This window comes from Cibotium barometz, chromosome 24 (assembly GCF_041138505.1).
Source record: "Cibotium barometz isolate CiBa-2024 chromosome 24, ASM4113850v1, whole genome shotgun sequence".
In the NCBI taxonomy this organism is placed as follows: Eukaryota; Viridiplantae; Streptophyta; class Polypodiopsida; order Cyatheales; family Cibotiaceae; genus Cibotium; species Cibotium barometz.
In genome coordinates, this window is record NC_141069.1 from 32,827,368 (window position 1) to 32,849,899 (window position 22,532).

At 38.2% G+C, this 22,532-nt stretch overlaps 1 protein-coding gene across 1 annotated transcript in view; it reads left to right on the forward strand.

Moving 5' to 3' along the window:
- The window catches only part of LOC147625201 (uncharacterized), a 46,634-nt gene extending 24,662 nt beyond the window's left edge, over positions 1-21,972 (forward strand). Inside the window, exon 3 of the mRNA XM_086817956.1 lies at positions 21,883-21,972. Coding sequence (XP_086674082.1) covers positions 21,883-21,972 — 90 coding nt within the window. The remainder of the gene's footprint in view (positions 1-21,882) is intronic.
- The last annotated feature ends 560 nt before the right edge of the window (positions 21,973-22,532 follow it).

The window sequence follows — 22,532 nt, forward strand, 5'->3', positions numbered from 1 at the left end:
TTAACCTAAGGGTCTAGATTTTCAAAAAAAATTGGATTATGGTCCAATAAAGGTTCCAATGGGACAATTGGATTAATCCAAGTGTTGGGATGAGATAAATCCAAAAAATAAAAGAAATTATCCAAAAATGAGTAAATGCTCACATAAGATGAAGAGTTGACTGAGTACAAGGTTTATTAGTTAAAAATTAAGAGATATTATAAAAAATGAGATATTTTGGAGAATTGATGCATTTTTGACACCTTGGTAAGGAGAGGGGGACTCTTGAGGTAGGCACCTTTTTCACATGTGTGGTTGGGTTTTTTAATTCAAAAAAATGTGATATTTTTATCTCTCCTCTCTCCTGGATCAAACTAGACCATAAAGGGAGCCAAATTGGTCCAAATCTTGTCCAAATTGAGTCAAACTGAACCTGGAAAATTCTAGAGCCTAGTTGGACTTGGTTAGTGTTCTCCCTCACCTATAAATAGACCCTCATTCCTTTGTATTTTTCATATTGGAGCTATACCATGCCAGTATTATCTTGAAATAATCATATTTCTATTATGCCTTAAATTTTCCTCTCTCTTGGGAGCTTGAAGCTTCTCTCTCTCTCCAACAACTCTTGAAGTTGCTCTTCTCCTCTTGGTGGACCAATTGATTGGTTGGGGGATTCACTGCTAATAAAGAATCAATCCAAACTTGTATAGGTAAAATTGATTTATATGGTTTTCTCAAATTATCTCAATGACTTTCTTCTTCTCAACCCCTCTCAAGCTCGAGAAGCTTTCAAAATGCTAGTTTTATTCAAATCAAGCTTTCCCTAAGTTTCTTAATGTTTGATGAGCATTAAGTTAATCTTTATGCTTACTTGTAATGCTTTCTTTAAGTAAATCTCTCTCTCTAAAAGAGTAGCCATCTTTATGGCTAAATCTCTTGGAAAAGGACGCTTCTCAATGATAGTCTCTTAATTCAAATCTAAACTCTAGGCTTGATGAGCTAGAGGATAAGAATTTATATTTTCATGATTTTGGATTAGTGAAAATAATGGTTAATCTTTTTTAGATTATTTATGAGTAAGTAAAGATTACTTTTTTAGATTGTTTATGAGTAAGTAAAGATTACTTTAGATTGTTTATGAGTAAGTAAAGATTACTTTACTTCATTCTAAATGAGAAAAGGATTATCCTAGTAAATTGGGAAAAGGGGAATGTCTAAATTAACTTAATCTAGTGGAATAATCATAATTATGTTTATAGTTATGGTTAAAATTATGATTTGAATACATAGTTTGATTTTAAGCATAAAAGAAGAACTACTATCATATTTTCTTTACAAGCTTTTATTCTTTTAGGAAAAATTGAGAATTATCAGTAATAGCAGCAAAGCCATGGCAAAATCTTATTTTTATGCATAATGCTAAAAGAGGACTTCCTACCATATTCTAGGATTAGACACCTTATGCAAAAAGAATGATTTTTATCATATTCATGGAAAATATATTTTTAGTATTTGTGCATAATTATTTGATTATGAGAAAAGAGTAATTTTTTATAAATTTATTTTTATGCAAAAAGAGGAATTCCCATGATATTCAAGATGCAAACAAGTAAATGTTCAAAGAGGAATTTTTGGGCATAATTCAAATTATGAGTATTTATCAAAAGTGAAATTTTGAGTATTATCATTTTTATTGATAAATATGGATAGAATTGATTTTTGTAAATCCCATGAATCTTTTATTTAAAAGAAGAATATTGAATATATCTTATTTGAGAAATTTGAGAAAGAATGTCAAAATATCTATCGAGAAAACTTGGATAATTCGTATTCAGAAAAGGAAACCTGGAATCCCTGGGAGGATCAAGGATCCAATAAGAAAACAAAATTTTAGAATTAGTTCTCATTAATAAAGCTTAAGGAATGAAAACAAAATACGTAAATGCTCTTTCTGAGTTTTTTACTATTAAATTCTGATAGGGTTTATTTTCTCTTTTTAAACCTTGAACAACACTCTGATACTTAGATTTAATGGGATCAAGAAAAAGTACCTTTAACTAGGTTAAGCAATTGGCAGAAGCTTATAAAAGTCATATCAGTATACCAAAAGTAGAGAAACTGTACTAAAAGTGGATGTGATAAGATGTGATGTGGATCTAAATAGATGTAGATGGATGTGCTGAGATGTGAATGGATGTGATGAGATGTGAATGGATGCACGATGAGATGTGAATGAATGTGATGAGATGTGATGTGATAGGTGTGAATGTGAATGAATGGATGGATGTGGATGAATGTGATGAGATGTAAATGGATGTGATGTGATGTGATATGGATGGATGTGGATGTGATGGAATGAATGTGATGTGATGTGGATAGATGTGAATGTGATGTGAAGTGGATGGAATGAATGTGATGTGATGTGGATGGATGTGAGCGAGATGTGATAAGATGAGGATGGATGTGATGAGATGTGAATGAATGTGATGTGATGTAAATGGATGTGAATGGGAGTGATGAGATGTGAATGAATGTGATGTGATGTAAATGGATGTGAATGGGAGTGATGAGATGTGAATAGAGTGATGAGATGTGAGTGGATGTGATGAGATGTGAATGGGTGTGATGAGATGTGAGTAGATGGGATGAGATGTGAATGGATGTGAATTATGTGAATGGATGTGAATAGATGTGAGTGTGATGTGATGATATCTGAATGGATGTGGTGAGATGTGATGATATCTGAATGGATGTGGTGAGATGTGATGTGAATTATGTGAATGGATGTGATGTGATGATATCTGAATGGATGTGGTGAGATGTGAATGTGATATGATGAGATGTAAATGGATGAGATGTAAATGGATGAGATGTGATGTGGATCTATTTAGATATGAATGAATGAGATATGATGGGGATAGATGAGATGTGATGTGATGTGGATCTGGGTAGATGTGAAGTAATGTAAATAGATATAAATGTGATGTGATGTGGATCTGAATGAATGTAGATGGATGTGATGTGATATGAATGAATGAGATGTGATGTGGATATGTTGTGACGTGGATAGATGTGATGTGGACTTGGATAGATGTGAATGGATGAGATGTGATGTGGATAAATGTGACGTGATGTGATAAGGATAGATGTGATGAGATGTAATATGATTTGATTAGATGAAGGACGATGTGAATACATATGACTGGATGTGGAATAAGCAATGTGAATTGATGTAGAAGAATGTGGGAATAACGAGAAATGGTGTGGAACAATGTGGAAAGATGAGAGTTCGTTAGAAACTATATTTATGAAACCTATTTTTAAATGACTATTTTATGTCAAGAATGTTGGGGAAGCATTCTGACCATCTTGTGAATGAGGTCGTGGAGACCTAAGTGATAAAGTTGCAACAGCTGACGGAGTGTCAATGGAGGATGTCTCGTGTAGCAAGGTCTCGGCCGAGGTCTTGACCAACCTCGGTTCGATTTAAATGGTGAGCTTCCGGTATAGTGGATGAAGAACCAAGCGCGGTTGGTAGCTAAGGGTTATGCACAAACCCAGGGCTTGGACTATGCTGAAACATTTATTCCAGTTGCAAAGATGGGAACAGTGAGAGCAGTCATTGCTATGGCTACAGCAAATGGTTGGGGAATGCATCAAATGGATGTGAAAAATGCATTTCTAAATGGTGATTTACAAGAGGAAGTTTATATGGCATAGCCAAAAGGATATGTACACCCGAGGTACCCCACTCATATATGCAGATTAAAGAAAGCATTATATGGTTTGAAGCAAGCACCTTGTACTTGGAGTGATAAGATAAGCTGATATCTTATCTCCCTTGGATTTCAGGTTTCTTTAGCAGATTCTTCACTCTATGTGAAGAAAACAGATCATGGGATTATCTTGCTTGTCATCTATGTAGATGACTTGATTGTCACAGGAGATCATGCTATTGAGTGGGCAATTTGATATGAAAGACTTGGGTGAATTGAGATATTTTCTCAGGATTGAAGTGATCAAAGACCATACAGGTACATGGTTAGTGCAATGCCAATATGCATTGGATATGTTGGAAAAATATGGGATGACATGGTGTAAGCCAATGAGTACACCTTTGGAGGAGAATAATGTGAAGCTACGGGCTGATTTTGGTGAAGAGTTTGATGATCCGTCTATGTATAGAAAGATGGTTGGCAGTATTATTTACATGACTATCACACGACCAGATCTCAGTTATGCTATGGGGCTAGTAAGCGAATTTATGCAAAGCCCCAGAAAACCTCATTTGGATGTAGTGAGATGTATTATGCGCTATGTAAAGACCACTGCACATTATGGTCTTCTTTATGAGCATGGTAAAGGCTTGGATGTACATGGCTACACAGACGCAGATTGGGTAGGTAGCTCGTATGACAGGAGGTCTACTAGTGGCTATGCCTTTACATTTGGAAGTGTAGTGGTGAGTTGGAGCAACAAGAAGCAACCTACTGTTGCTTTATCTAGTACAAAAGCTGAATACAGGGGTGCAGCCATTGCTACATGTGAAGGAGTATGGTTAACACTAGTTTGGTACCAAAACAGGACACTTGAGTGTCCTTTTTTGGGGGTTGCGAAAAAAAATCAAACTCCTAATGTAGGCTTTAAAAACCAAAATGCTTCATTGGGCATGTAGAACATAACCCTATGCTTATGTAAAAAATGCTAAACATATAAAATTCCTTTTTATTTGGAAGTACATAAGCAACAAAGTAGCATATGTCTTGAAAATGAACATTTTCAGGATTTTTCAGGATTTTTTCAAATATGCAAGCATCATTCTCTCAAAAAAAAAATCCAATGATATCAATAGCATTTTTCCCAAGATATTTTGATAGCATACATCAGTCCAAGGAGGTAGAAGTTCACCAAAAAAATCATTTTCCTTTCCTAGAATTCTTTCCAAAAAAGTTGTATAAAATCAGCAAAAGTAACGCGTATTATCAAAACTCAATCACGCCACTAAAAAAAATTATAGTCCTATCAATGAGAATGTTGATTATTGGTTTTCATGCTTGAGATGAGATAAATAAGCCATAATTTGATGTGTATGACACTAACTTAGCCTCCACTTAAGTAGGTTCTTATCGCCTAGTTCTAAAAAAACTGTAAAAAATAAAAATACAAAATTTGATCATCTTTTTTCAAAAACTAATCATAACTATGCTTGCACAAGTAGTCTACACCTATAGTTACAACAAATAATGCACTTACACAGCTTTCCCCTTTGATGAAAATCAAAATTAGGCTCATAATTAGACATTTTACGTATTAAAAACAGGTTGCGCAAAAGGCCATGTATGAGAAGAGGCCCAAAAAGTGGCTCTAAAGTTTTGGAAAATTCAAAACAAAGTAGTATTTACCCTATATAACATGGGTGCACCTCAAGTTTTACATTATTAGCTTGCATATGGAAGGAGAAAAATTCATGCTCCACCTGTATAAAAAACATCATTTCAATATTAGCGAGTCAAAAATTTATCCAATAATTATCGTTTGATGATTCCAAGATTTAGTTTACATCATGGGCTTTCCATCAAGCCAAGTTTCATGATCAAACTATGTCCCTTCTAAAAGTTATGTACAAATTACTACTATTTTGAAAACAGCAAAAATCATGCGTTTTATCAGCATGCGTCTAAGAAAATTAAAATATTGCCTTGCAAAAGCTAAGAAAAGTGCAATTTAAAAAATATCAAATTTTTTTTTTTGGGTCTTGAGGAACATCTGTGGATGTTAAGCATTTCAAAACTCTTAATAGATTGCCCACAAAAATTCAAGAAAAATGCTAACTTTCAGGACACTTTAGTGTCCTCAGGACACTTTAGTGTCCAATTACAGAACTAGTGTTAAAGAGTCTCTTGGCTGATTTGGGTGAGCCTATTGATGGAAAGGTTGTCATTCATTGTGACAACATGAGCAACATACAGTTGGCCAAGAATCCAGTTTTTCATGCGCGGACCAAACATATAGAGGTCCACTATCATTTTTTTAGAGAGAAAGTGTTGGATGGTATAGTGGATTTGCAGTATGTGAAGACTGAAGAGCAGGTGGCTGACATCTTTACAAAGACACTTAGCAGGGAGAAGTTTGAGTACTTCCGTACTATGTTGGGAGTACATGGGATGAGCTTGAGGGGGAGTGTTGAGAGCTTTGATAGCCCAAGCTCATCTACATATTCATCTATGGTAGTACATCATGAGCTTGAGAGGGGCTATTGAGATTCAAGCTCGATGTCCACTTCTGCGAGTTGCACTATGTGCTGGCATGTTAGGTAGTAACATGTGTGAGACATAAATGACCGCGTCCAGCTGGTCATAGTGTGTGGACATTAGCTAGGGTTAGCAGTGTGTGGAGACAACACAAGTAGTGTGTTGTAGATTATGGATTATGGCTTTATACATTGTGTGAGAAGGGAGATGGCTTCCCTCTATGGTTAGGGTTTGATAATATATTAGGGTTTTCTCCTATTTGTGTGTCTCCTCTCCCTCTACCTGTTTTTCATCAACTTCAAGAGTCACACCACTTACACACCCAATATGAAATCGCCTGTTTCACAGATTGAGTATCTTTAAAACAATCTTTTAATGAAACCATAGTATCACTGATCATAATCCTCCAAAATATCTAGCTTGAATTCTAATTTCCAATCATTCCTTCATCGGTGTACCTATGGAATCATTGGCAACCAGAACGCTCACCACCTATTCACTCAGGGGCCTTTTCAGTAGTTCTCCTAGCTTATAGTACCCAAAAATATAATCATATAAGAAAAATCTAGATGGACTCTTTGTTGAAGATCAGCAAGATCCACGAACAGATCCATATAAAAGAGCCATGGACTCATCCGATTAAGGACCAGCAAGGCCAATCAACCAGATCCATGCCCAAGTTCAGAAAAAAACTCTAACTCCTTGTTATATTTTCTTTCGCGACGCACGCGTGGGTATCTTCAACGACCTACAGCCCAAGTATCGTATGGTCAGCACCCTCTACGCTCCATCGCAGGTCACCTAACGCTTCACTCATACGCCGCTTCCTTATAAACCCATTTGCAACCAATGACATTTTTGCCTTGTGGTAAGGCAACCAAATCCCATGTTTCATTATGAGCTAGTGCGTCCATCTCAACATCCATTGCCTTCTCCTATACATGCTTCCCAATAACTTCTGTATAGCATGTAGGTTTCACATGCTTCAACAAAGAGGTCATATATGCGTAATGCATAGCAAAGTCACAATATATCAACTTGTAAACTGGATACCTGGCCATTTGGGATCTCCGCAATGCATGCGGATCACTCTGAACACGTCACTCTAGCATGTGGAGGCACATATCTATCCTGCCTTGCAACCTGGTGTGCGTAAAACTGGTATGCCAAGTTCCTCATCCAAACTTTCTGAACTTGACGACTCATAACCTGTAATGCCAATTCCTTCAACCTTCTTTTTCCCTTTATCCACAACACTACTCCCAGTGCTCACACCCTCATGTCTCAAGTGTCCTGACCATGGACGTATATTGCTACTCTCAGACTCTGCTGGCCTAGACATAGAAATAGAACTTGCTTGAACCATACGGGAAGATATTCTTCTCTTGGAAGAGGTTGGATGGGACACAATCAGTGCAACATCGACTGGGATGGAAGGACGGCTACCCTACAACTGGCCTTAGGACAATTAATAGTGTTAATCACGCATGAAGAATGCATTCCCATTGCTCCCTCATGCCAATATGATACTCCTACCCTAACCACCATTATTTTGCTCTCGAATCCACACCGATACATACTGCTCAAAAAGAGGCTTCTCCCCACTCTGGACACACCACTGCCTAGCATATCTTCTCAATTACCCCACTTGGCTAGCAGCCCAATCTGAAATCTCTAAAGCCACCACCATTGCTACCCCCCCACAAAACTAACAACACTAACCATCCTAAGAACACTAACAAACGCACACAAGGCAAGCACTCTCGACAGTGGGTACCTAAAAGGCTTCTCACAGTGCAAGGATATTATGAAGGTACTTCCACTCTGTGGATCCCCAGACGATCCACTTCCCATATTCATATATCAACAACACAAGCTTCTCGTCCCCTTGCAGGGAATCAACTTGACAACCCCAAGCCCACAATATAGAAGACAATTGGCGGCCCAAACGTTCCCCAAGGGGCCAAACCATCCTTGCTCACACCCTAAGCCTTGCCCACCAACAAATTACCGGTGGATCCTAAAACCTCTGCTTCAAGTGCAACATTACTATCTACTACGAGGGAAATCGCCAAATTTGGGTCCCCAAATCACCAAGGTACAAACTTCCCACTCTTGTCATTCTGCAATTACCAACCCTTGAATGGAAGCCTAAAGTGGTAGCCACCACTAGTATTGCATAGCAGAAAGGGATGCAAAAATATGATGATGACCCCTTTCCCTCCAATAGACACCCACGGTCCTTAACAATTATATATCCTCAACCGTTGGTTACTCCCCAACCCATCATTTTCAGGCTACCTCTCAGAGTACTCCCATGCAGCCCTTAACATCTCCATTCTCAGCTACTACCTCATTACAATGTGAACTCTCAAGGGAGATACCACCCTCGCCATCACCTAATTGGAACTGTCTCCTCCATTTGGCAAATTGGCACCTCTCAGAGTACTTCCATGCAGCCCTTAACATCTCCATTCTCAGCTACTACCTCATTACAATGTGAACTCTCGAGGGAGATACCACCCTCGCCATCACCTAATTGGAACTGTCTCCTCCATTTGGCAAATTGGCATAGAGTTAGTACAAAACCCGCAATGGGGTGCTGGCTACATAGCCCAGGGGTACAAAACCTGTTTGTAGGGTGCCCAAAAAAAGTAAAATTGCCACGGTCGTACCATTCTACTTCAACTCCACGATCGTACCATTCTACACCTCAACTTTTCCACAGCCGTGCCATTCTCATTCAACTTTTCCATAGTGTACCAACTCCACGATCGTACCATTCTACACCTCACTTTGCCACAGTCGTACCAACCTCAACCACAACTTTGCCATGGCTGTACCATTATCATTCAACATTTCCATGGTCATACCAACCTCAACCTCCATTTCTATGGCCCTACCATTCTCATTAAACTTTTCCACGGCCATACCAACAAAGCCATAGCCATTCCAACCTCTACCTCAACTTACACAGCCGTACCAGCCTCTACCTCCAACGCTACGCCCGTACTACCAATTCAGAAGCATATGCCAGTACCCTAGAGTTGCCATGTGTCAGGCAAAATTCTGTAAAGGTGTTTTGAGTCCATGTACATATAGGATGCATGGTATGCAATAAAACTTTGCCCTGAATGCCCTGGCAAATGTATAGACTGAATGGCTTGCAGTGAGTTAGTACATGCATTTTTCTTTAGAGCAGGTGCTTGAGACTTGAAGTTTTTATTGTATGAGCTTTTTAATTGCCAAGAGGTTGTCTTGGATGTGGACAAACAAGAGGTGGAAGAGCATGAGGATGTCAATGATTGGGGCTTTGATGCACCTCTAGTGGAGATAGATGTACATATGCTGGTTTACGTGGAGAGAGCCCAATCTAGACTGTAAATACTAAAATCTAATTTGTTCTTTGTGCTTGAGTTTGGATGTACTGAGCATATTTTTGGAATGTCTCATCGCAAGGGGTTTGGGCATAATAGGCATGGTGGCCCCAAAGCTTGGCGCCCCTTTCGGTATTTATTTATTCAAATTCAATGGAAAGATTTAGATGATTACAACATGGCCATCCTCCCCTAGTCGCCGCCTCCCAGTGCCCGACGTCTCCCAATCGCCCAGAGTCGGTGCGCCTGCATTTTCTCTCCTTCGCTACCAGCTTCAAGCTTCCTTCTCTGCCGCTAGCCCACAGCCCTCATAGGCGACCATCTTCTCAACAACCCGACTGCCAACCCAAGCAAGCGTCGTTGCAACAGCTTCTCTCTCCGTTAGCTCTGCACGCACACAAAGGAAACACACTCGCGCTGCTTTTGTTGGCTCCGCTCTCGCTGGTCCTAGAAGTCTCCTTTGTCTCCTGGCGGGAACTTTACACACCCAACCCAAAACAGCTCGCCACCTTCTGGCTCCTTCTTTTCACGAGGCGAGAGAGTTGGCAGCAAGGCAAGCAGCCAGCGGGCTCTCTTTTTGCTGCCACTTGGTGGTTTATATATATATATATATATATATATATATATATATATATATATATATATATATATATATTTGAAGGTGGTTCCCATGCCACACTGTAGTGCCTATCTAGACCTCTATTAAAATCTTTTGTAACCTCGGAATCCATACATATACGACGTCTCATCACCATGCCTATTATGCCCAAACCCCTTGCGATGTGGAGACATTCCAAAAATCTGCTCAGTACATCCAAACTCAAGCACAAAGAACAAATTATATTTAGCTAGCATCCCTTGTAGATTGTAGTATTTACAGTCTAGATTGGGCTCTCTCCACGTAAACCAGCATATGTACATCTATCTCCACCAGAGGCTCATCAAAGCCCCAATCATTGACATCCTCATGTTCTTCCACCTCTTGTTTGTGCACATCCAAGACACCCTCTTGGCAATTAGAAAGCTCATACAATAAAAACTTCAAGTCTCAAGCACCTGCTCCAAAGAAAAATGCATGTACTAACTCACTGCAAGCCATTCAGTCTGTACATTTGCCAGGGCATTCAGGGCAAATTTTTATTGCATACCATGCATCCTATATGTACACGGACTCAAAACACCTTTACAAAATTTTACCTAACATACTTTGCCCAACCCCCAGCCTGCTGAATCATTCATGATCAGTAGTACAAAATTTTGCCTGACATACTTTGCCCAACCCCCAGCCTGCTAAATCATTCATGATCAGTAGTAAAAAGCATTTCAAGACCTAAATCCATATCCAAAGACTGCCCTTCATTGGAAATCACATCTTCTAACACTACATCCTATACAATCACCATCAAACGTGCATAATACTTCTTCAGCCTATATCCATTTACCCTGGAAGCATGCAAAGTTCCATCTAAATCTGCCAATTGATAGGTACCATTTGCAAATCCTTGCATCACCAAGAAAGGTCCCTCCCACTTAACTTGAAACTTCTTATGAAAGGAATTGTCCAACCTGCTATTATAACGTAATACCAAGTCATCCTTCATAATTCCTTTGCTTTTAATTTTCTTGTTGATCTTCTCCAATGTCCTTGTCTGCATATCCTCATAATGCTTCAAAGCATTATCCCTATTCAGCTGTGCTTCTTGTAAATATAACAACCGCTCTTTAAGGGCATCTTTAGGCTCTTCCAAAAGCTTTTCCAACATTTTAATAGCCGGTATCTCCACCTCAATAGGCAATAAAGCTTCTTTCCCATAAACAAGATGAAACGGAGTGAAACCAGTACCAGTTTTAATCGCTATCATGTATGCCCACAAGGCAACAGGCAATTCCAGATCCCAATTCTTGCCTTGTCGCTCCGTCACCTTAGATAAAATCTTAATCAATTCACCATTGAAACGCTCATTCAAGCCATTACACTGTGGATAGTAAGGTGTGGTAAAACTGTGATCTTCATCTTTGTACACAAATAGTCCATAAGCTCTGCCTTGAAGCTTGGACCCTGATCAGAAAGCAATTCCAATGGCACACCAAACTTACAACAAATATCCTGATATACAAACTTCGCCACTTCCTTAGCAGTAATTTGTTTCACTACCTTTGCTTCCGCCCATCTAGAAAGGTAATCAACTGCAGTCAAAATGTAGCACTTCCCTCGGCTCTGGTAATAGGCAATGGTCCCACAGCATCAATACCCCATTTTTCAAAAACATCATAAGCAAGAATTGTCTTCCTTATTTCAGGCCTTAATATCCGTCTACTATGAGCTTGGCATTGTTTGCATGACCTGCACCAATGATTAACATCCTTATGTACGCTTGGCCATACATAACCTTCCTGCAATACTTTATGCAAAGTAATCTTCGAGAGGCAAAATGTCCACCGCATGCTCCTTCATGGTTTTCCTTAAGAATTTTGTAGATTTCTTCCTTCCAAGGTACCCGTCGCATTATTAAGTCAATTCCCCTCAAATACAAAGCATCACCAACCATCACATACCTTGCAGCTTTCCTGATGAAACCATATTTTTTTGATTTTTCAATACCACTAGGAATCATCCCTGTTAACAAAAACTTCTCAACATCCTGTAAATTCTCCCTGCCACAATAAAATGGTGCATGAGCTTTAAGAACAAAAACTTCACCAATCATTCCCTGGGCTGCTTCATGAGCCTCCTCATTATGACCTCGATCCACATGCTTATTTAAGACTCCAAGCTTCAAATTCCTTCAACAAGCTTTTAATCTTGAAACACATTTCTTTGAGTAAAACATTCTTTGACTTCCAAACTCCCAACACCTATTTTACAACAAGCAATGCATCACCTCGAATGCGAATCCTATGTATACCATGCTTCAAACATATTTGCAATCCCACTTCCAAAGTCAGATACTCCGCTTCATTGTTGCTATGTGCATCCACCTTAACACCCTTCTTAAAAACAAGGCAACCCTGTGGATCATAAAGCACCAAACCTCCTGAAGCTGCATCATGGCTTTTCCTATAGGAACCATCAAAATATAATATGTGTGCATTCACCAACTCAACCGCATCCTCAACTAGCTTCTTGATGGTCTCCTCCTTTATAAGAAGAGGACTCTCCTTATATGTCAATAAATCAGCTAAGGTAGCCCTGGTACTCTCTTCCACCAAGAATGAGAAAGTAAACTCCTGCAACTCAATCACCCACTTCATCATAACCTTAGATAAATTTGTGCCATTTATCAACTGAGGTAAAAAAGTGTAACTCGTCAAAAACACAAAGGGTGAGGCAACAAGTAGTGGCGGAACCGCCTACATGCATACATCACACTAACCATAACAAGTTCCACCTCTGATAATAACCTTTCTCTAGCAAGTTTTACTCTGCTAGCACAGTAGACTGGTTGCATATAATGTGATTCTTTCCCCTTCTGTAACAACATAGCTCCAATTGCATCCCAGTTAGGCGCCTGCATTGTAGGAATAGCACCCAACACCTCTTTCACTTTTTGAAAAACTACCTCACACTCCTCCGACCAATGTAAAGGATCATGCCTTGCTGCCTGTTGCAAAGGATATAACAACTGTGAAGATAGAGAGATAAATCGAGCCATATACTTCACCTTTTCCACAAAAGTAGTCAATTGCTTTGTATTCTTGGGTGTAGGAAGAAGAAGAAGAAACTTGACTTTATCAGGATCTGGATCAATACCATTCTCTGAAATAACATGGCCCAAGAGCTTCACCCTCGGTTGAGCCAAAAAACACTTTTTTGGATTTAATTGACCACCACACTCATCATAACGCTGAAAAACTGTAGCCATCCTATCACAATGCTCTTGCCTGGAGCTGTATATACAAAAATCATCAATTGACAAACTTGCCCAAAAAAGGAGATAATACCCAATTTACCCTTTTCTGATAGTAGGCTGGCCCATTCGTCAATCCAAAAGGAAGGACTTTGTAGCAGAAACACAGTCGTCTTGCGCTGATCTTCTTCTGCAATCTTTAACTGAAAATAGCATGAATACCCATCACAAACACTGTACCTTTCATATCCAGCCACGGTATCCAAGATCTCATCCAAAAAAGGTAGGCCCGGGGTAAGGATCCTTTTTTGTAATAGTATTCAAGGGCCTGAAATCCACACATATATGCCACCTACCATCTTTCTTTGGACTCACCACTATAGGACTTACCCACTTAGCTGTGTCCACTTGTGTAATGAAACCTGCACTCAACAACTTATCAACTTCCTCTCTCAGGGCCTGCATTTGTTCTCGTCCCATCCTGCGTAGCTTCTGCCTAACTATTTTTACATCTTTTTTCAATTCAATCCTCAAATCTGGGCCTTTAAATCCTCGAATCTCCTTATAAGAGGTGATGAACAATTCTGGAACAAGACATTCTCAGAGAATACTTGGATGATTTTGTTCTTGTTTTCTTTGATGATATTTTGATTTACTCAAAGAATGCAGCTGACCATGAAGCTCATGTCAGAAGAGTTCTTGAGATCCTAAGGAAGCACCAACTCTTTGCAAAAAAGAGCAAATGCACTTTCTTTGCCGACCATGTTGAATACTTGGGCTTTCTGGTATCCAAAGATGCAATTTCTCTAGACTCCGCTAAAGTCCAAGCAGTCATAGATTGGCCTGAACCAAAGACAGTGAAAGAAGTCAGAGGATTCTTGGGATTGACTGGTTGGTATAGAAATTTTATACCAAAGTATGCTCTCATAGCTTCCCCCTTGACTAATCTTCTCAAGAAGAATATTTCGTTTCAATGGTCTGCCAGGTGCTAGAGTGCTTTTAATAAGCTGAAGACCGCCTTGGTAACCAATCCCATTCTAAAGCTGCCAGATTTCTCTCTACCCTTTGAGGTAGTAGTTGATGCCATTGGTTTTGCCCTGGGAGGTGCACTCATGCAGGAAGGTCATGCAGTGGCCTATGGATTCCAAAAACTCAGAACGCATGAGAGGAATTATGCTGTCCACGACCTGGAACTACTTTCATTCAGTAGTATATGCCCTGAAGTTGTGGAGACATTACCTACTAGGTCAAAGATTCACTTTGATGATAGATCATCAGAGCTTAAAGTGGATCTTCACTCAGAAGGATCTCAACATGCGCCAAAGACGATGGATGGAGACCCTCCAGGAATTTGATTTTGAAATCAAGTACCGCCTAGGCAAAGAAAATGTGGTAGCAAATCCACTCAGCAGAAAAGCCAAAATATCTCTTCTTATTAAAATAAATTCCCCTGAAATAGAAGTTCAAAAATATTTTCAGAAGGTGCATTAGAAATCAATTATAATCTGTTCAAAAGGCCTTATCCTAGGGGTCCAGATTTTTAAAAAATTTTAAATTAAGGTTTGAGGGGCCAATTAGATTCATCCAAATGTGTGGAGAAGATAAATAGAAGAAATAAAGAAAATCCTCCCAAAAATGAGTAAATACTCACATAAGATGAAGAGTGGACTAAGGACCAAAGAAAATACTAAAAAAATAAATTTTCGACACCTTGGAGTGGGGATTCCCCCTCATGAAGGAGGCGCCTATTTCACATGTGTGGTGGAGTTTTAAATTCCCAAAAATTGAGATATTTCATCTCTCCTCTCTTCTAACTCAAGTCTAGTTCCAAAAAGTAAGCTAAATTGACCCAAAAAAGGTAAAAATTGACCAAGCTGATCTGGAAAATTCTAGAATCAGTTTGCTTGGTTAGAAGCTCACTTTTTCCTATAAATAGAAGCCTCCCCCTTTGTTGAAGCTTAATAGTGTTTTATGCACTGTTACTCTACTCGTCTCCACCAGAGCCAAAAACTGTGAATTTATTAATAATTCATTAGTTTTTGACCATTCCCTCTTCTAAAGAATTGGTGGGGGGCCACTCTTGTTGCAAACAAGAGTAGATCCCTCAAACCATCAAGCCAAAGGAAAGCTCTCGAAAATTCATGTAAGTTAGAAATCCTTCTTTTTCTTTATTCTTTTAATGGTTTTTTAATTTTTGTTATCTTTAAAATGATAAATTGATGCTATGCCTTGTTGGAAAGGCTTTCCCCCTCTCTTCATTCCTAAATTCAACCATTCTTTATCCTAGTTAAGCAATCAAATTGTTAGAATTAAACTTTTCATATTGTTTCTCTTTTAAAAGTGGAATTTGATTAGTTTAGAATGCTTTAAACCATTTGGGGATAATTTTTAAGTAATTTAAGGTTAGGAAAATTTGAAAAATGGTCAGCCATACAAAGGAGGATATGGTAAAATTTTCTTAAATTTTGTGAAATAAGTTTTATCTTTTATCATTCAAAAAGAGTAATCCTTATCGTTTGTGTATTCTAAAAGGGTTATTTTTATTCTAGGCATAGAAAAATGCATAGTAGAAATATTTTTATTATAAAAGTGTTATTTCCATTAAAATTAAATTCTATGCATAGAAAGATGCATATTGATTTTTTTTAAATAAAAGAGTGATTTTCATTAGATTTAAACTCTATGCATCGAAAGATGTATATTGATTATTTTTTTATTATTATTATAAAAGAGTGATTTTCATTAGATTTAAATTCTATGCATAGAAAGATGCATATTGATTATTTTTTTATTATAAAAGTGTTACTTTCATCAATATTGATTTTTATGCATAAATAGATGCATAAAAGATTTTTTTTATTATAAAAGTGTTACTTTCATCAATATTGATTTTTATGCATAAATAGATGCATAAAAGTATTTTTTTTAATTATAAAAGTGTTACTCTCATCAATATTGATTTTTTATGCATAAATAGATGCATAAAAGAATTTATTTTATTATAAAAGTGTTACTTCCATCAATATTGATTTTTATGCATAAATAGGTGCATAAAAGATTTTTTAATAAAAGTGCTACTTTTATCAATATTGATTTTTATGCATAAAATGATGCATAAAAGAATTTTTTTAATTATAAAAGTGTTACTTTCATCAATATTGATTTTTATGCATAAAATGATGCATAAAAGAATTTTTTTTATTATAAAAGTGTTAACTTCATCAATATTGATTTTTCTACATAAAATGATGCATAAAAGTGTTTTTTTTAAATTGCAAAAGTGTTGCTTTTACCAATATTGATTTTTATGCATAAAAGATTTTTTTTTACTATAAAAGTGTTACTTTCATCAAAATTGATTTTTTAATGCATAAATAGATGCATAAAAGGATTTTTCTTTTATATAAAAGTGTTATTTCAATAGAAGTTGGATTTTATGCATAAATAGATGCATACATAATAGAAGTTGGATTTTAGGCATAAATAGATGCATACAGAATTTTTATATCAAAATAAGAGTTCTCTTTAATCCTATGTTTAAATCCCATGAATATTGTAAAATGAATAAGTAAATACTCAGCGAAGGAAAATTATACCGTTTCATATTCTCTAGGATGGTAATGAGAAAATTCAGAAAAACTATCGAAGTCAAAATTTTAGATAAATGATTAATTTATTCCTCATAGGAATTTGTTGACTAGTTTTGAATTCAGTTAAGCAAAATACTCAATGAATGAAATTTAGTAAAGTAGTAATTGAAATATTAACCTTCGAGAAAGATAGTTCAGGTGGAACTATTCTTAAATACGACTATGACCAAGACGTAACTCCTTTGTCAGTTTCAAGAAAAGATGATGTGACCAGTTCAGTAATCTACACTCAAATCACCCACCGAATCTGAAACTAAGTTGAGACCTTTGATTTTGATCTGAGGATCAAGAATTTAGAATTCGAGGAATTCTGCTTGGGAATCCAGACCTGTGATCTAGAAGTCTTGGGATATGGAATTAAGATATACTCATTGTATTCAAAAGAAAATCAAAACGAAAAAACTTGCATAGAAACCCTATTTTCTTAAAGGATTGTCTTACGCCAGAATGCTGGAGGGAGCATTTGGTATATGTGTTTTCTAAGGGAATTTCGGTTGCAACAACTAGCGGGGAGTGTTCAAAGAGGACGATTCACACGACAAAAACTTGCCCAGGTCTTGACGAGCCTGGGTATGGTGTAAAATGGTGTGCTTCCAGTACGATGGGTGAGGGCCGACGAAGCAGTCCCTGATGAGTGAAGTGCGAGGACACCTAAGGAGGATCCTAGAGGATTCTGACCAGGCGATGCATGGGCTCGCGGTGCTTAGGACACCCATGTGTATGTCGTGGAAGATATATATATGTATGATGACGAGAAAATTATTGTAATCTTTTACTGGATCTGGTTGCTGACCTACTGGTCTCAACGGAGAGTCCAGACTGATACTGTTTTGTGAGAAACAAGGATTGAATGGAAATTTTGAGTTATGACATCTGTAATCAATAATTGTTTGTCAATGGATTGTTTTATAAATTTAAGTTTAAAGAAGAGTGTGTGCGTATCTGTATTCTAAAGCAAAAGTTAAGAAAGGCATTCAATTATGGATGGGTGAGTACTTGTTTGGTTTTACCAATTCCAGTGGTTGGGCAGTGGCTAACCCATGGGCCGGATGGGGCAGGCTGGAATCAGTAGAGTTTTAATAATAAAATTGATCAATAGTAATACGCTTAGAACTCGAATAGTTAAATAATAACCTGAAGACTTCTCAAATGAATAGATCAACGGCTGTGCCTGATTCAACTAGGAAAAAAGCATTGATTCCTTCAAGTCAAGTCTGTAATAGTTTCCCTTCTATCTGGTTTATTCAGATGAAGGTTAGTTTAGTATCTTAACCTCGTTAGAAAAATTTGTTAAGAAATTCAAAATGGTGGAATCGTCCCCATTTTCGGACATGGGAAATTTTCCCGGTTTCGGTTTTTGGAATGACCACCAACTTAGTCTTGTGCCCGGACATTCGAGGGCAAGGCCCCAAGTGGGAAACCCTAGCCAACGCAAGAGGGAGCTGCTTTTGCTACCAGCAATCTGGAATCCGGTGCGCAGAGGGGGCAGTGGGATCCCACACCAGAAAACATTTCTTTATTTATATAAAAGTTGCAATATGTACATAGAGTAGATCAGCTCCAGAAATCAAAATCTCCTCGGGAGATGCATAAGATGGCGGTACTGGGCCATAGCCATGCCCTGATACAAATGTTCACTTACTGCTAAGGGAGCTATTATCTTCTCCTTAGGAATAAAGCGACTAAGGAGTCTATAGATTTGGCATGAAAGTTTGAAATTCCGAGGCATTTAATAATATAGAATGACACCATGTACCACTTTCAGCTTGATTAGAATCATGGCCAATGAGAGGTTCTACCTCAGCATTGCACGCCGGTCTCGCAAGAGGCGTGGACATACTGCCCTCCAAACCACTTACGCCGTCGTCTCTCCCATTGGGTCAGGAAAATATAAATCCTCGAAATGGCGTACGAGTCTAACTTGGCATGTTCGAGTTGTAGGGGAAGAGATGAAATGCTCGAAGGTGAACGCAGTCATGTCTTGTGTGACTTGGTGAGGTCGGGAATGCTAGATAAGTATGGAACTTCCATCTAAAAAAAAATTCTTTGATTAAAATGCTTTATTAATGAGACTTGCAGAATGAAAATACATTATGAAAAATGCTTTTTCTGAGTTTTTTTTCAATTTCTGATAAGAATTCATTTATCCTTATTAGTTTTCAACAAAGCTCTCATACTAGCTATGAGGTCCCTGCCCCCCCTCCGGCGGTGCCCTGCCGGGCGGCGGAAGCAATGCCGGCCTCCTGCGCGGGGCGGGGATCCACACTCGGGGCCTCGCCGGTGAATGTCCAGGGGATGAGAGGCTAGACTGGGCGGTCCCTTCGAGACCGGGCCCGGAAGACTCCCCTCGCCCAAAAGGCACGGGCGATTCCTCCATGGGAAAATCTTCTAATAACGGGGAATTACTTTGATGAGTCAAAGTCTTAACTAGTTAACTAGTTAAACTGATCTGACCAAACCTGAAGTCACATGGTCAGATCAAGAAGTGACTGCACTTGGTCCATGGAATCATCGCTTTTTTCCTCATTTACGAGGCACGGCCGTTTATCCCCTCCCATAGAAGAAAGTCTTCTGAGGATTTAAACTAATTAACGTAACTAATCGTATCTAGTTGTTTCTCACGATCTTCGACCACTGTATTGGTGGGATTCCTTTATAAAGATTTGGTTGTGTTTTTGCCCGGGTACCAAACGAGGAAAAGAGTTCCCATGCCCCCTAGCCAGCGATTCATGCAAAAATTAAAGTAGGCATACCACGTACACACCCAATATGAAATTACCATTTATAATAGATTTGATTGGCTTTAAAACAATCCTTCAATAGAAATCATAATATTTCTGATCATCATTTTTTAAAATTTCGAGTCCATTGTATTACAATAATATCTTCTAGACTCTCCATTAAAGACCAGTTGGCCAACCAACGAGATCTAGTATCAAAATTTGGTTCCCAAAAATCTTTCCTTTTAGTCCATCCGAAATCTTCCTTGACATACGCATGGGTGTCCTAGCAACCACGAGCCCGTGCATCGCCTGGTCAAAACCCTCTAGGATCCTCCTTAGGTATCCTAGCACTTCACTCAGGGACCGCTTCGTCCGTCCTCGCCCATCGTACCGGAAGCGCACCATTTTAACCGTACCGAGGCTGGTCAAGACCTTGGCAGGCTTTGCCACGAGCGACATCCCTTAACGACTCCTCGCCAGCTGTTCCAATGAACCTCCTCTTAGAAAAACATAAGCCAGATGCTTCCTCCAACATTCTGGTGTAAAACAGTCCTTTGAATAAAAAATAGAGGTTCCAATGCAAGTAAAATTCCAATTTGACATTGGTTCTTTTTACCCTATCGTAAGTAGCTTGACAAGTGTGTAAAGCAAGCTTCCAACACATGTTAAATTACTTCTAGTATATTCTAACTAGAAGCAAGCTTCCAACACATGTTAAATTACTTCTAGTATATTCTAACTAGGGAAAAATCTTAGTTTTTTTTAACAATTTCTTTGAACTTCTTTTATAATATTTATCTTTCATGTTAACTTTACCTTAACTTTATATAAAAAAACTCTAAATTAATAAAAATTCTAAAATATAATAACTATTTTTTTCCAAGGCTCATAAATTTAATCATAATCTTACAAGTTTATAAATTAAAATTATCCAAACATGTTATTCAGATGTTATATTTGCATATAAATAAATACTCGTATAATGTGTAATGTAACATAGATCCACTTGTCATCAAAATAAAAAACTAGTGAATGGATCCTTAATTAGAAGAGAGGAGAGAGAAAATGGATTCAAAGTCTTGCACAAATATCGAATGTTCTATTCACATATAAATGAATACTTGTATAACATATAATGCAAAACTAAGAACCACTTGTCAAAATAAAAAATTAGTGAAAGGAGACTTAATGAGAAAGGAGGAGAGAGAAAATGGATTTAAAAATGAGAAAGGAGGAGAGAGAAAATGGATTTTAAAATGAGAAAGGAGGAGAGAGAAAATGGATTTAAAATCTTAGGCAAAAATGGTTGTTCAAAGACACTCATTATTCTCAAAGAATGGGTACTTTCTATATATGGAGGCTACTTCACTTCAAACTACTCCTTCCCAAGAGATCATATATAGAAATGGACAAACATTAACCATGTCTTCCCTTTTTCCAAGAAAGCTCCAAAAGTTATCTTTCATATTTTCTAGAAATGTGTGATCAACTCTCTTTGGAAAGGTATCAAAAAATTGATGTCTTTAATTAGAAACAAGCATTATTGGTGGGTGATACCACTAGGAAAATAGATCTTGTATTAATTGAGGTCTGGCAATGGACTATTGGCAACATGTGGGAAGCTCAAAACAATTTGGTCTTTGCAATGCACTGAATAAGAGCAGATTGTGAAAGGCGACTCAAGGTAATTTTTAAGAGGTTACTGAATATTGATGCTTTAGCTGAAGTTATTGGGAACCTATTAGTGAGAGTTGCTTATTAAGACAACTCAATGTAATTTTTAAGAGGGTACTAAATATTAATGCTTTAGCCTGAAGCTATTGGGGACCTAATAGCCACCAATAAGCAGTCCAAAGTATGCACATAGACATAGGCAGCCTTATGTGATAGATAGTATCTTTATCGAGAAAAGGTCAGAAAAGAAAAAGAGAGAGAGGGAGAGAGAGAGAGAGAGAGAGAGAGAGAGAGAGAAGAAAAGCGAGTGTTAGAGCTGGAGTTTACAAGTGCTTGCCGCTCTAAATCTGGCTTTGAACGGTTCTGCTCTGCACATTGAGCTCGACTACCTTGTGGGGGACATGCCCACATACAGAGAGTTGTATAATGAGGAACGGTCAGTAATAGCAGTACAAGGTGTCAGGGAGTGATTAAAGGCATTTGGGTAGTGCAGGCGCTTAGAAAAACCTTAACGTTTTGTCGTGCAACTGTCCGGGTGGCAGCCTTTGCCCCACACTCATGTTGGTGGGTGAAATGGTACAAACAGCAACAACAGGCTGGAGCTCTGGCAAGCTGATTTCAGTCATCATGTCCGCCGCGCGATCGATCCCGTGGCCCAAATATCGCATATAATTCTGAGTGCCCACGTCCTTCCTTGGGTGCCGCTCATGCCACATTATGCTATACGCCCTGTGGGTAGGTGAGGCTTTCGACCAACTCCAGCTTTTCTGCATGTCCGGATTGATTCCCTCTGCTTCCGAAAGAGCACCCTTTGTTGCAGGTTTTTTTTTCTCAAGGGTGGGTTCTTGCGTACATAATTGTAGTCTTCCCTCTGATCAATTGCATCAACACTTAATACACCATAGCTCTGAATTGAGCTTCTGAAAGTTGATGAAGTCCTCATGACCTCCTCTCCGTCTTTATAAATGAGGGTCCAGCTCTCATGAACCACAGCAACTGCTTCTTTCATTCAGCTATCATCTTTCCTCAG